The sequence below is a fragment of the Musa acuminata genome, chromosome BXJ2-3 (assembly GCF_036884655.1).
Source record: "Musa acuminata AAA Group cultivar baxijiao chromosome BXJ2-3, Cavendish_Baxijiao_AAA, whole genome shotgun sequence".
Lineage (NCBI taxonomy): Eukaryota > Viridiplantae > Streptophyta > Magnoliopsida > Zingiberales > Musaceae > Musa > Musa acuminata.
Genome location: NC_088340.1, coordinates 32,846,768 through 32,862,528, shown reverse-complemented (window position 1 = coordinate 32,862,528; position 15,761 = coordinate 32,846,768). Strand labels below are relative to the sequence as shown.

At 36.6% G+C, this 15,761-nt stretch overlaps 2 protein-coding genes across 2 annotated transcripts; one reads left to right on the top strand and one right to left on the bottom strand.

The window, feature by feature from the left end:
* Window positions 1-267: 267 nt before the first annotated feature.
* LOC135607751 (AT-hook motif nuclear-localized protein 14-like) lies at window positions 268-8,107 on the bottom strand. The gene is made up of 6 exons (XM_065099794.1): window positions 7,674-8,107; window positions 5,074-5,126; window positions 3,225-3,356; window positions 1,570-1,731; window positions 1,238-1,478; window positions 268-656 (listed from the first exon to the last, which is right to left on the bottom strand). The coding sequence occupies exons 1-6, from the start codon at window positions 8,035-8,037 to the stop codon at window positions 598-600; spliced, it is 1,011 nt and encodes a 336-aa protein (XP_064955866.1). The 5' UTR covers window positions 8,038-8,107; the 3' UTR covers window positions 268-597.
* A 2,437-nt stretch (window positions 8,108-10,544) lies between these two features.
* Window positions 10,545-15,182, top strand: LOC135607750 (uncharacterized). Its single transcript, XM_065099793.1, has 3 exons — window positions 10,545-11,387; window positions 11,544-13,063; window positions 14,626-15,182. The coding sequence occupies exons 1-3, from the start codon at window positions 10,688-10,690 to the stop codon at window positions 14,683-14,685; spliced, it is 2,280 nt and encodes a 759-aa protein (XP_064955865.1). The 5' UTR covers window positions 10,545-10,687; the 3' UTR covers window positions 14,686-15,182.
* The last annotated feature ends 579 nt before the right edge of the window (window positions 15,183-15,761 follow it).

The window sequence follows — 15,761 nt, the reverse complement described above, 5'->3', positions numbered from 1 at the left end:
TCTCTCTGCTCGGGCGAAGCTGGTAAAGTGGTAACAAGACCGAAGGCATGAAGGCAGGAGCGTCGGGATGCAACGCCTTCACGCTTGTATCATCGTTTGTGACGGTCTTTTAAGTATTATTATCTTTCTTTCTTCATCTTCCAGCAAAGATAACGAGAGGCAGTCCATCCACCATGTAAGAAACGCCTCATCTCTCAAAAAGGATCCACTAAATAAGTTATCTCTAGTCAGATGCATGAAAGAACCTTACACTGTAGAAGAAAGCCAGAAAGAAAGCAGTAGAGGGGTATTTTTGCATGTATGATATGATCAGATCATATGATCATCATTACAACAAGTTCTACTAAGTACATGATAAGTCTTATTGGTTACAGAATCTTACCTGAATCATCTCGACCGAAATACAATTGTGGAGAAGATGATGTCTTAATAACGGAGGACTTTTGTGCCTTATAGTGTAGTGGAATTCAGTCAATATTGGGGCACATCTATTTCCACACTATTAAAACAAAACTGTACATGGATACAACGGTGAAGGCCTTGGAAGTCAACTTTGGATTATGGTCAGCAGGATGCTTGACATTTATCTTCTGTCACCTATATGTTCTCATCCTCCTCGTCACCGAAGAACTGACATGCTCCACCGTCTCGCCTTCCTGCAAAGCAAGAAAATGGAATATCACTGTTTCTTGATATCCAATAGATTTCTAATCAAATGAGTAGGCATGCTAGAAGAGAGACTCTTCTGGGTAGAACTAGCAATCCTCCTGCTTTACATGACAAGGTGTTCTTTTCAGTGAATATGCTCCGGTAATCTCATTTCCATTAATAAAATGATCAAGCTATTGCTTCACAAACTCCAAACTGAATCCAAGAATAGTACATTAATTGATAGTAACAAACAGGCCTAAGCACAATAAATTGTTACTTGAGTTCTTGGTAACCAACAGCTGCAATGCCAAGAAATTTCTACCCAACATTATGATTTAAACAACTATTTAAATGGTAGAGAAGCAACTGTGCTATCTAAGTTCCAATATTACATCCAATTACCACAATTTAACAAATTCCTGGATAGATAAAAAGGAAAATGGCATGCCCATGCAAAACCTAAAAATGCACCACCAGAAAGGTGCATCATGCAGTCTGCCGACATTTGGTATGATCAACTTTATACAAAGCAATTGTAACTTGGAAGAAGCGACTTTGAATGGAACTTGAAGAATTATTGACCAACCTGTCCAATCTGTTGGAGACTGGATCACATGATTAATTTCACTTCCAGCAAAATTTTGGTGAACGTCATTTTCTTTACTTCTTATAAATCTTCCTGTACATTCTGTTGAGGATCCAAGTGTGGCTGGATTTAATGCTAGTCCAGATTGTACTGAAGTGGATAATTTTCCAGCAGAAGCAGCTGCTGGTTTAGCATCACTGAAGTCTCCATCACTATCAGCCATGAAAGATCCAGCAATTACCTGCACCGCATCAACTAAAAACGACCATTAATGGTAGTACAACACTGGTATTAGAAAAAAAAAGGATAACAACACCAGATCCATAATTGACCTGTACAGGCTCTGCAGCCAATAAAGGGCCTTTGACTCCACCACCCACTACACGGCCATCGGTACCGGAGAGGCATATACTAAGCCCACCCATCTTCATTGATGCCCCATCAGTTCTATTGTGCACAAAAGACCCAGAAAGTGATAGAATCTCAAACCTTCCCTGGAAAAGGCTATATAGGACGTCTTAACAAATGTGTAGAGCGGTTGCTTCCTAAAGAACTTAGATTGCAGGTAGAAGTAAATAATGCTATATTTGTCTTCCACGATATAAGCCCCAAATAGCTTAAACTAGGAATACTATATGATAGAGCTAACAAGTGCGCATAACTAATAAACTGTTGCATTGGCAAGAGAACTAAAAAGACAAAATTGAGCTGGCACAAAAGGAAACAACAGATGGATAATTTACATAACCAGAATACATGTGAGAGTAAAGCAAGGTTTTCAATTTCAGATACTGGACCGTACGACTCATGACCCAACCGGTATGGGCCCGAGATGTACCAGCAATACCGTGCCCTACGTCAGTACATACCCAAGTTTCAGAAAAAAACTGAATAAGGCTAAAAAATAAAGAAAAGTTATTGTCTGGTACAAGTCCTGTGTTGAGCAACACAGGGCTTGTACCGGACACACCACCTAGTTAATCCTGGTTCGGACATATCGATTATATATTTCAAAATATTAATATTATATATCTGAATACAGCTGTATAAAGAGAACAAGCAGTCTGCTGACAGGAATGTCCATTCGTGGTGTGGATTATATCACTTGGATACTGCAACACACAGGATAACAACTTAATGGCAAAGATCATAAATAAAACGAAAATTTCAGGCACTTCAATGAGTACAGGATCATTCTATCTACAAACTGCATGTGCAGTTGCAACTTAATTTCTCAAGACTGCATGCCACAACCACTATCCGCTTTAAACATGTACCCCTTGCAAAGCTGCTCCTGGCCCCTGTCATCCTACCATTATAGCTCTCAGTGGTTGCTGCCACTCCAAAGTCCAACCATGAATGAATTGTCCTTGAAAATGCAGGATACCAAACAAAAATAGATGCAAATTGTAGCCAGAATATATGCAACCAAACAACCAAATTGCTCTCTAGATGCAGCATCTACAATCACATTGCATTTCTAATGCAGATATTTCTAATTTCAATCAGCCAAATTGTCCACAAGTCTAATTTCAATCATCCGCATGCTTGTAAGAGAGAGCATATAATGGAAACACAACTAAGGAAAAGGCAAACCTGAGATCATAGCACATAAAATCAAACTCACAACAATGGTGAAGATCATGAAGTTACTTCGGCAAAAATTTAAAACAATGAACTGCCAAAATGGCACAAACAGTGAACAATGAACACTCCCTTGAATGAGTATACAAATATGGCTCGTTTGTGCACTTAAGAAATACTATTACTGAAGCAACAGTGATAATGGAAAATATAAACAAATAGAGTAACTTAGGTGCACAAGCACAAAAGTTTTAACTTTGTGTTTCGCTTTTACTTATTTAAATCCAATTTTGCTTCATATATGTGTATGCATGTATACATGTGTGCATATGTATATATTCAAACATATGTTCAGATTGCAGAGAGGCCAAAAAGCAGAAATGAGAGTATAAGATCAGCTTGCCTCATAGGTTACACATCCTCCAAAGACAGCCGGATGACTAAGAGATGCCCTAGAAATTGAACCAGATGCTGCGAGAATACAAAATGTGTGCTCGAGATGTTGTACAAATGACATAATTTTCTGGGCCACATCCTTGTCAAAAGTAAAATTTTCAGTGTTACCATGTTGCCAATAGAAAATATATTACTGTTGCATATATCTGTGTGTTATATCAATCAAAAAGATAAACTAATAAATAGAATGCAATCAGTTCCTTCTACAAATTAAAACTACATTGATGAATTAGCCGCTAATGTTTTAAGTTGAGTAAACCAAACAAAGCGCGCGTGTATATGTATATGTATATGTATACATATACATATGTATATGTATACATATACATATATATATATACATATATATAAGTGGCACCTAAACTATCATGGTACTCCCAAATAACATAAAAAGATATGGAGATATGGGTATTTCCATGATAGGACCACAGGACCACATCTTTTTGACACTTTTGACCCACCGCCCCCCCCTCCTTGGAACACCTCTCACTGTTTTTAAACCATTACAACAAAACAGCCAGTGGGACCCTAATAAAATGGAGAAAACATAACATGAACCTCTACACCAAAGGACACTCATCTCTTCATATAACTATACACATGCACTCACCAAAAGACAGACCTTCTACAAAGACACAAAGACAAAAACAAAGAGATACAACAAGACAAATACCTTTCATGAACAGGTTTATTAACCAACATAGAGTGCATATCATTTCTGCTACAAAAAAGAAATGCATAGATCAGAAATGAGTGTAATTCGGGTACAGTAACAAAAAACAAACAAACATATAGGTACATATAGGAAAAGGGTAGTTTCAGTGGACCCATTTATAGTACTCAAATTGCCAGTGTCATGAGAACATAAAATATCAATAAGGTTCACAACAAGCCTGAAGAATAAAGGGACTGTCACTACTGTTAACATTGTAGGTCAGACAGACTACTGGATCAGTCCAATTTGATCTCTAAAATCACTGGTCTGGTTATTTGCTTGCTTATAAGATTATGACATCCACTCATGGAGACCCCTATTCCTAATCTACATTTTCTTGCTTCCTGTTAGTCCAACAGCCGCATAGATCTACAGAGATAAGTGAAAATGCTTTTATATCACCAGCATTCAGAGATAAAATACCTCTCATCCTTTAAATTGCTTTAACATCCGAAAAGAGAAAGAAAAAGAGATCCAATTCAAGGAATCAACACCAATAAATAAAATAAGAAATTTCTGTGAAAATATAACATTTTTTGTGAAAAACATGCAGGTTTACAATGTAGATGATTAATATGGATTATCTCTATCCAACAAACTAGAGGAAGATTCTGAGATCAAAATTGAGGATTAATTGTATAATAAATTTACGAAGGCTACATAAGCGTAAAAATCAGAAACTTACATTCATTCTCTGAATCTAGTGCAACTAACCATGATCTAGAATCATGCAGCACAACAATTGCTGCAACTACCTAGTGCAATCATCAATTGATTTTATTTATACAACCCAAAATAATATAAGTGTTTTAGACTATGTGGCAACAAGACCAAATATATTAGATGCCAAGAGAAGAATAAAGAATTAAATAAAACTGATAGAAATGAAGTTCCCAGAAATAAATTTTAGTACCTCTGATATACTATTCAATAAGAAGGAGAGATTGATGAAGATAATGCTTTTAGTCCCAGAGTTCAATATAATTCTCACTAATGGCTTATTGTGTTTAAATTTATCAAGATCATGGAACAGTTGGATATTGTGACTTAGGAAGTGAACTGAATAAAAAATTTAGTACACCTCTCCAGCTACAACTGTAATCACATGTGTCTTGAACCCATGCCCTGCATTCCCTGCAAAAGAACGCTTGGCAATGAAAATTTTGTAGCTGCATATTTTTAGTTAATAAATGGGATGCTGAAACATTTAATTTGATATAAATATGATTTAGTCACAAAGCAAAGAAAACACTGTTATTTGAACTCCATGCCGATGACATGCCAATGTTTCATATGATCTCTGGCACAAGCCAATAATAGGCAAAAGGCACCCTCTACATAGGATGGACCTATGGCAACAGGACCAACGCAGACTCAACATAACTGAAACTCAAAACATGTCATTAATTATTGGGTGCACAGAACAGTAGTGTTACAATAGCAAATAAAAGAAAAGAGTTGCTACTTAGACAAACAACAACTCGAAGTTGTAATGTCCCAACTATTTGGGGCCGGCCATATAGATCTTTTGCCACAACTGAACCTTGTAAAATGTAATATCCTGAGTTAAATTAAGAGAATTTAAAACTTTATTTACAGTTTTTAGTAATCCTTCTCTTCCTGACTCTTCTTGGCAACAGAATCTACCTTGGCTGATCCATGAATCTTTATCAAAGTTATATATTGTTTGGTCTTCTAGTTTTATAACAACTCCTGACATGTTGAATTTTTCCCTAAATGCATAGATGGATATCTAAGTATTAAATGGTTTTATTATTTATAAAATAAAAATTTTCATATTCTTAACATGGATCCCTCATATGTTTGCAAATGAACCCATGGACATCATATGTGTTATGCAGCACCTAGGCCTCCTATGTGCTAGTTCCACTTTTCACAACACTTGGAATAATTGCAATAATAAGTATTCAACAAAATTAGCAAATCATTTATGACATAAATCATCACCATAGTATGAACTAGTAAGCAAACTTAATTCCTGGGCTGAAACCAATGCTGAACCTATCCTTTGACTTGGAAATCACTCTTTCATACCACAAGCAAGCAACATGAGATAAGCAATACTTTAGTTCCAAAGACAACATTATCTAGAGAAACTTTGGTGTGATGAGTAACAATATTCCAACTAATGAGAGCATGTCTCGGTAGAATGATATAACAACCTCTCTACTTGTAGGGTAAGATTGTGTATACTAATCCCCTAGAGCCTGCATCGGTGAGAGCCTCATGCATTTTGCCCCTTTTTTTTTCTGACCTAATGTCCAAACTTCATTATCCTGGTTAGTTTTGCAATTAGGTGATAACAATTGATCAATCATGACAGAAAAAAAGTGTATCATGTGCCCCAAAAACCAAAAAATAAAGGACTCAAATGTTGGTGTTTCTCATCCTGAACTAAGCCAATGTGCCAGATATACATCACTATCATCTCAATCCTATTATTTAAGCAATATAACAATGTGAATAGAGATACGTTCAATCATAAATCCAGGATAAACCAGGCACTGAACAGGTGCCCGGTAAAAATAAAGAGAAAGTATCCATTCTCCTTACCATAATTATGATTAAATTAACCATAAGAGGCACAAAATAATCAAACAAGCTTTGTTGCACATTCAAGTTACAGCTTCCGAGTTTACTCTTTATCTCAAAAGACTCTTTAGTCCAATCTTAATTAATGATAAAAATAAAGATAGAGTAGGCATCGAAGCAACCCGACAAGGCCATGTAGTCATATATATCAAGTTGGCAAAATAACCAAAATCAGTAGCCTCTAGCTCAATCATAGCTCAAGGATAAACCAGGCACTGAACAGGTGCCCAATAAAAATAAAGAGAGAATCCATTCTCCTTACCATACTTATGATTAATTAACCATAACAGGCAACAAAATAATCAAACAAGCTTTGTTGCACATTCAAGTTATAGCTTTCGTGTTTACTCCTTATCTCAAAAGACTCTTTAGTTCAATCCTAATTAATGATAAGGATAAAGATAATAGGCATGGAAGCAACCCGACAAGGCAACGTAGTCATATTTCAAGCTGGCAAAATAACCAAAATCAGTATCCCCTGGTGAGCATCAACAGAAGAAAGAATAGATCCAGTGACATGATTCATGTGGGCCCATTTTATTTGCTATCAATGAAACTAGTTGGCTTAACACTTACCATGATTGTTAAGACCTCAACGCTTACAATAAGGATTTTGCTGCTTCATATAGTCTGAGTTATTGAATAGTGGAATAAGCTCAGTGACATGACCATACTATATTCAGAAACCTCAAGCCCTAATTACGTCAAAAGTTGTAAATAATGATGTATAGAAATGATATCTTCTATTGTTACTAAAATTAGGTTTTTCATTTTTTTTTTCTAGAATGTAAAATGAAATGGAGTCATGACACCCTACGAAGCTCTATTCCAGCAGAAGCCATCCACAAGCACCTAATCTCCCTACAGATGAAACCAATCTGAGCCCTAAAGGAAACGTACAAGCGTCCCTTCGTTCATGAAGAACTAATCAAAATTGGCATTGGCCAGGATCTTTCTCGTGCAGTACGAAGCCAAAACCAAGCGCACCAGCGCAATGAAGAAGAAACAGATCGTGAACCGAAGCATCAAAAAGGGAAACCGAGAAAGGGCAAGAAGCATTGGACTGACCCGGTGCTGCGAGCTTAGCTTTCTTGGACGAGGAGGGTGACGCGGAAGAGCCGTCCCTCAGGCGAGCAAAGGCGGAAGGAGAAGTCGGGGAAGAAGACGGCACAGGCAGAGTCGGCGAGTTGATCATCTGGGAGGCGGAGCGGGAAGGGGAGGGGGAAGGGGGGCCGTACTTCCTCGGCCGGCCGCGCTTCCTACGGACGGGCTCGGCGGGGGGCGGCGCGTAGGCGGCGGACGCCCCGGAGGCGGAGGAAGGCGGGGCGGCGGAGAACATTGGGCTCCGGGCGGAAGAGGAGGTGGCGCCGCCGCCTCCACGGTGGTGGTGAGGCGAGTAGTAGGCGGAGAGGGCGCTATCGGCGCCGTCCATTCTCGGTGGAGAGAGCGTCGAGGCGGGACGAGGAGGGAACACAGAGGGATGTGGGATTTGGGATGGGGAATTTTTCTGCCTTTTCTATTATTAAAAAATTATTTACTCTGCAATAAAAATATTTTTTAATAATAAAAATAATAATTTAATTTTAAACATTTTTTTCCATAGTTCTTTCCTTTATCTTCTCTTAATTTGCATTTATATATTACATAAAATCACATATATATATATATATATATATATATATATATATATATATATATATATATCCCTCGAAAATTAATTATTTTAATAATCCATTGAAGATTAGTATACTGATTTTGAAACTCAAATTAAATTAATATTTTTCTTTAAAAAATGTATTCTATATATTTAAAAAAATAAATATTTAAATATGATAATAATCGTGATAAGTAATAATTCACTTTAGTTTATTGAACGGACGAATGCGCTATTTCCAAATATTAAAAAGGATCCTAAATGTTGTATTATTATTAACCTAACAAATAAATTTTTTTCACGTTATTATTCCTCTAGTCATTCATGATTAAAAGATAATAAAATGTTTAACATTATTGGAAGGCACTGAAAAAATAATTTGACCATATCAAAAACACATAAATATTCAGTATAAAACTATTTTTCCCACATGAAATTAAGTGTTGAATATTTTGAGAGATATTGTAAGTATGGGTCCCACTTTTTGTCCTTAGTCTGTAAAAGGATAAGAGCATGACAAAGTTGGTATCCATGCAGATGTGGTTTTGGTCGCATTGCATGTTTTGCCCTCTGGACCGAGTTAGGCTTAAATTAGTGAGAGAATTATTTTTCTTATATTTCACATAATAATAATTACTCCGATCAATTTTTAACGCAATTAAAAAAAAAAAAAACACTTGACATTACACTTTGCTATAATAAACATTAAAATCCTATTAAGTTTTGCTATGATATGCATAAGACATCCAATTAAAATCCCTTGGTGAGATCTCATTTCACCACATCTGTATCCTTTGTTAGATAGTCACCAAGCAACCTTTGACTTGTCACCACCTTGCAGCTAATTCACTCCAAAATATCTTTGTTGGTGAAGAGGGGCATTGACATTTGACACAACACATTTATTTATACTTTTAATATATAATTAGAGAAATTTTTTTTAGGGAATGTGTAGTTATGAAATTATTTAAGGGTTGAATAAACAATAAATAAAAGCTTTATATTATATGTGTTAATATTTTATGACAAATTTATCCTTTTAATTTTGTTTATATTTATTTATAATTAAACATATTTTTTTATTTAATTTAATAAGTATATATATGTAATATTGTAAAAAATTTCATATAGCCCAAATATAGAGTATATAAAAAATATAATTATATAAATAAATATAAAAACTAGTTTTTTAAAAAATAAAATAAATAAAAATTCACATTATAGAAAATATAAATCATGTTAATTTCTCACTAAATCATTGTGACAATCTTATAATTTTAGATAATATCATAAGATATCTTCATGAATTAAAAATTATATTAGTATATCGTAAATACTAAAATACTAATTATAATATAACATTAGTATTTCAACATATACGATTTGAATAAAATTTATCAAATATCAATTCATACTTAAGATCAATAAATTTATAATCTTAATCTAAGATAAACAAAGGTCGTTAATCCATTAAGGTAATAAAATGGTTATTGAGTCGACCACACTTGATTATTGAGACTGAGTATCAAAAATAAGATTGAGTTGGAGAGTATAGTTATAAACATTTAAACATGAATGTGTCAATTAGTTTATCCAATAAAAATAATTTATCATAAAAGTTATGAATTCGAATCCCCCTTTCGTTACTTATCATTTTACATAATTAAAAATATTAACTAATTTAATTAATAAAAGTTATGATAGTTTATCGAGTTTAAATTTTACCATCATTATTTACTCTTTACAAATAAAAAAAAATTCAAATGAGAACTTTCAAAGATTAGAGGTATTTATATTGGGAAAGCATTTGCAAGTGCACATTGAGCTCCAAAAGATAATCTTTGTTAAAATTCTAGAGCCCACTGATGACTATTTCTCACTTTTTTTTTAATTATTATCGTATTCCCTATTATATATTCTAATATCCTATTATGCGATAATAATTAGACATTAATTTGATTAGTATTTAGTACCACCGGACCCAAATTAATACTCATAAATATTTTTACCATTATAAATCAATTTATCTCTTCCGCCATATATATATTTTTTCTGAAAGGGCATCAAAACATCTCCATTCAGTCTCCTTCTATTAGAATAGATAAAAAAAAAGAGATATTTTCATTTAACCCTATGAATAGATATATTTTTGAAGGCAATAATCTTATGAAACAAAATAATTTCATTTATTATAATATTAGGAGATATTTTATTTATTTATGACAACCTTCTTTTTATTTGCTTCATATTATTATGATGCATGTATATGGCAACCATTTCTTTTACTTATTCCACATGGCACGTGAAAAGCACGCGCCATAAACCAGTTTGAACGACCCGACAGGGCAAATACATTGCTCTTTTCCCTGAATCGGCTGCGTTTCCTCGATCTCCTCCTCCCTCACCGAGACCTCCATCTCCCATCGTGATGGGTGCAGCAGCAATGGCGAGCGCCCCCGCTTGCGGCGTGATCCGGAGCTGGACGCTGCCCTCCTTGGTTGGCGCCTATCTGGACCTCGCCCTCGCCTACCTCTTCCTCTGCGGCGCCTTCCTCACCTACCTCGCCTCCAAGTTCCTCGCCCTCTTCGGCCTTTCCCTCCCTTGCTCCTGTCGTGACGAATACCTCGTCCGCAAGATCGAAGGCGTTCACGTGGCTGTCCGCGGGAGGTTTCCTTTCGATTTCGCCTGTCGTCACTGTCGCCGCCGCTGCTGTTGCTACGACGATGATGATGCTGTTAAAGATTGCGGTTTTGGAGCCGCCACTCGAGGAGTACCAGATATGGGAGGAGGAGGAGGGCAGCAGGAGGAGTCGTGTGGCTCTGTCTGGAAACCCAGTGCGTCGAACAGGTTGAAGCTGCCTGATGGAGCGGAATCTGGGAATTATTTTGGCAGAGACCAGATGGATGTTGTTAATGGAATAGATATTCTCCATGCTGAAACACCTCCGGCCGTTCACCGCCGGCAGCGACGGAGGAAAAGTATGATAGTTAGGAGGATATCTCGGCCCGCTTCACTTTCGCCACCTTTGCAGTTTGGATGGGGAACAGGAGGAACAGCTGACAGTCCCTTCAGCTGCAAAGTGCAGCGGCGAGGGTTTGAAGACATCCCCTCACCTGATCGGATTTTAGGTGAGCATTCATAACTTGTTAATCTCCCGTCACACGTTCATAATTTCTTTAGGTACACTTTTGCTGATATTGAAATGCCTGTATGATTCGAAGCTTAATATAGAATGTGTGAAAACAAGCAACTTGCTATCACAGGTTCTTTGTGTACCATGGCAGGGAATCATATCTCAAGCACCAAAACACAGTTTACCGAGGACACTTCATGTGGCCTCAAGCAAGTTTGTGGATCTAAAGGAAATGAGTCTATCGTTATAAGAGATCTGAAAGAGGTGCTTGATCGAGAGCGCTCTGCTCTTGCTGCCCTCTATCTTGATCTAGAAAAAGAGAGGAGTGCTTCTGCTACTGCGGCTGATGAAGCGATGGCGATGATATCGCGACTTCAGGAGGAGAAGGCTTCTATCGAAATGGAAGCTCGGCAGTTCCAGAGGATGGTCGTAGAGAAATCCGTGTATGACGAGGAAGAGATGGAGATTCTTAAGGAGATAATATTGCAGCAGGAAAGAGAGAAACATGTTCTGGAAAAGGAAGTTGAAGCATATCGGGCCATGATGTTCAATGATGGTGATGTTCAGCAGCCATTGGAGAATTATCAGATTGATGTGGCACAGCTGCTGGGAGAGAATCGCTGTCCTTCCTTTGGCTCGTCCTATAACCCTGAACTCGTGTTAGAAGAGATTCATAAATCCATTGAGAAAAAGGAAAAGTTGAAGGATAAAATGAAATTTCTTGATGATCGTGGGCATTTGGTTGCTAAGAAACAGAACTCCATCTCTCATTTTGACAGGATGCCCATGTCGGTTAGTGTAGCCGAAAATGCAATACAAAAGCATAATATGGAGAAGGTTCATCCAAAAACACCAGACATTGGAGATGAGTGCAATGTGCAGGACAAAAGCATGGTGACAATGGAAGGCTTCACATCTTCTATGCAGAAAGAAAGATCTGGTTGTGAGAAATTAAGCAAATTAGATGAGTTGGAAGAAACCGGAAGTCATGAACTGACTTCCGACACAAATGATGAAGATACTGCAAGAAATAGAAAAATTAAGACAGAAGTTCCTATTGGTGATTTATGTATGAGGCATGGTCAAAATACACCTAAAACAACTACTGAATCATTTCAGTTTGAGACTGATGCATCCGTACTTGATGTACATGTTATAAATGATAAAACAGATCCAGATGAAAATGAAAATGTGGAACAGATGGACTTTTCCCAGAAGGGATGCACTTCAAGCACATATTACGAGTATAACACCACAAATGAACCATCCATGACAGATGTACTTGATGATCCTTCAACACCTGATTCAGATACAAGATGGACATATGTCGAACTGAATATCCATAGAAGCCATTCAGATAACACAAAGACTGGGCACTCCATGGATAGTTCACGACAGAGGGCCTCATGGTTTCATCCAAGGAGGAGTTCAACATCAGCAGTCGACAATGAGAGATTTAAAATTGAAAATGAAGTTGAGGTCTTAAGAAAAAGGCTAAAGCTAATTCAACAAGGAAGAAAAAAGTTGAACTTGTCAGCGGAACAGAGAGAAAAGGAAGCCAACAATTTACAACTTTTAGATGAAATATCTTGTCAACTTCAAGAAATCAGAAAGGAAGCAGGACCTGGAACAAGCACACACCAATCGTCTTTACCACCTTTATCTTCCGAGGTATGCCATTAGGATATGCATCTGACATTCACATGATAAAGATTTGAAACTGAAATTTAATTTTCAGTTTCTGTATTTTCCTTGTTGCTTTTTCTTTAAAGTTTGACTTTTATTTTACACATCAATTTGTACATTTTTTTCTAATTGGACTTTCACAGTACTGGATATCAATCGGATGAGATCACCTCTGCTAGACTTTTGCAGTGTTAGACTATCATGGTTTATCAAACTATGTGGTGCTGCCAACAATATGCCGCACATGTGCATATCACGTCTTAACAAGAGTTCACTACTTTGGCCCAATTTGGTTATACATGTAGATCTGTATCCACATCAAAGTCCACAAACTTAGGATGCTGTTCAGGATCTAATTAAGGATTTAGGACTGAAATCAGTATAAATCAGCTGAATTGATCAGATGTTGAATTATATCATAAAATTTCTTTTTGTTCCTTTCTTTCCCTTTCAAAATGACTGTACTTGTTGGGATCTATTGGAAATTCTTGAAAGCCACTGAGATCAACGGAAATTGGCATGATCATTTGATAACGTACTGGACTGTCACCATAGGTAGGACTGGACATTTCTGGTCATCCTTTGGTCTATCCGTATGCAGGCTTGGACTTTACCAATCTTGATATGAACTTGTTTGATTAGATTATGATTTATTGACCCTGCAAAGGCCTAAAATGTGGCTTTTGGAAAATCAACGTCATTTATTGCTGTAAATAACTGGTGCTAAATAATCATAAAATATCCTGATAACAATGGATTCTATGATCAGTTGAGAAGTCTCCTCTCATCTAGACATGACTACTCTGATGGTCTTGATTTCAGATGAGGTAAACAAGTGGGTAGTCCGGCTATTAATTTTTCTAAGCAGTGCAATATGCATATAGGATGATGTGGATGATGAAAAAGAAAGTTTTTTTTGTAGAAAGTTCACAGATTTTTTTTGCTTCAAAAAAGATGGTGAAAAGTTTGGGATTTTTGCCATGCGGATTCGATTACTTGTTGACAAAGTAAAATAGTTACGCTAGTTCTTGTGAGACATAGTCATACAGAAGCAATACTGTCATATAGCAAGCTAAAATCAGTGTAGCTTTTTAAGTTTATTATCCCAAGCGTACTGAATGAATCAAGTTAACCATTCACCAATGATGATTAGTTGCTTCAGTAATGTTGTCTCCCATCGAACTGAATCAAAAGTCAAGTTCTCACTTAATTACTTGTCTGACCAATGGAGTAAAAGCTTCCCTTCACAATCCTGTTGTAGGCAAGTTTTGAATCTACACTGTCTGTTGAGAGGTGAACTTCTAAAAAGTGCAGAGGTCAGGTTAATTTGTCAAGCTTTTGCTGGTGGTTTGTGTAGGCTTCACAACATTAACTTGCTATTTTTTTTGTGATTACAGGGAATTTACATCTCAATGATGTAATTGACTCAATTACTCTGTTCTTTCTTCATTTTCATATTTTCTTTAATTAGATGCATATGACATTCTTTGTGCTGTCTTTTCCGCATTATCCCTTCTCTATCTTTATCTTACAGCCAACTAATTCAGGTTAATCTGAGGAAAAGGCGTCACAGTGTTTCTGGGGCAATACGTGAGAGCAACACTTGAATTGCAAGAAGGAACTCGGCATGCAGAATGAAGCTGCTTCAAATGGAGTTGCAGAGCAGTAACTTTTGTGCTATGCATCTGAAGCAAACCTGCGGTTAGTGATTATTTTGACACTCCAAAACTTCTGTTCATGATTGGTGAACCACATTTTAGCAAGACTTGCTACCAGAAGAATTAGACAAACTTAACCATGGCTAAGCTGGTGCTCTGTAGGATGAGAGTTATAGTTAAAGGTGAAGTACTGAAGTTTCAGCCATGATTACTGCCAAATCATCACGACAATTTTGTTATTGTGCCGCTGCACTGCAGTCTGTTGTTCGGATCTACTCCAGCAGCAAAGTAAGGTCATGTAGTTGTTGATCAAACTGCTAGAATATATGTGCTATCATGTACTATGTTGCTACTTGTTCTTACCTGATAGAGATAGTAGTGGACACTTGTGATTCTTCCATCTTATACTTGGAAGGTGAACATTTAAAAGGACAATTACAATTCAATGATCCTTGAAAAACAATCATCTGTTTGTTATAATGCTCGACAAAAAATTACACATCTTTGTGTTTTTCTTCAACTTTACACTTGGATGAAATCCTCTAATTACAGTATATCCAAATTAGAAGATTTAGTCAATATTTTAGTGGTCTATTTTCTGCTGAGATCTCTCTTAGACAGAAACTACAACTCTGATTTGCTTGATGTTTGAAATTAGAAACAAATCCAGCTTAACATGGCAGAAAGCAAAGTCTCATGAATCATTTATTCATTAGAATATTTGCCTGACAGCTATGCATCTCATGCATGTTAATTTCGAAAAAGAAACCGCATGTATTTAATGCCGGTATAAAAGTAGGTGATCAGTGACAAGTAGATGAAGTTGGATGGTTGCTGATGATCCCTTCTCCTTGGTCGGTGGTGTGGGTCCCGCTGGATGCTGTTAACGCACCCTCCGAAGCTGGTAATTCCCATCTGTACCCATATGTTTTAACTTGACGTATCTATCCATCCCCGTAAGATTTGCTATAGAACTCCAATTAAGATAAATGCTCTTCATAATTATTACATAGGATTTCCATAAA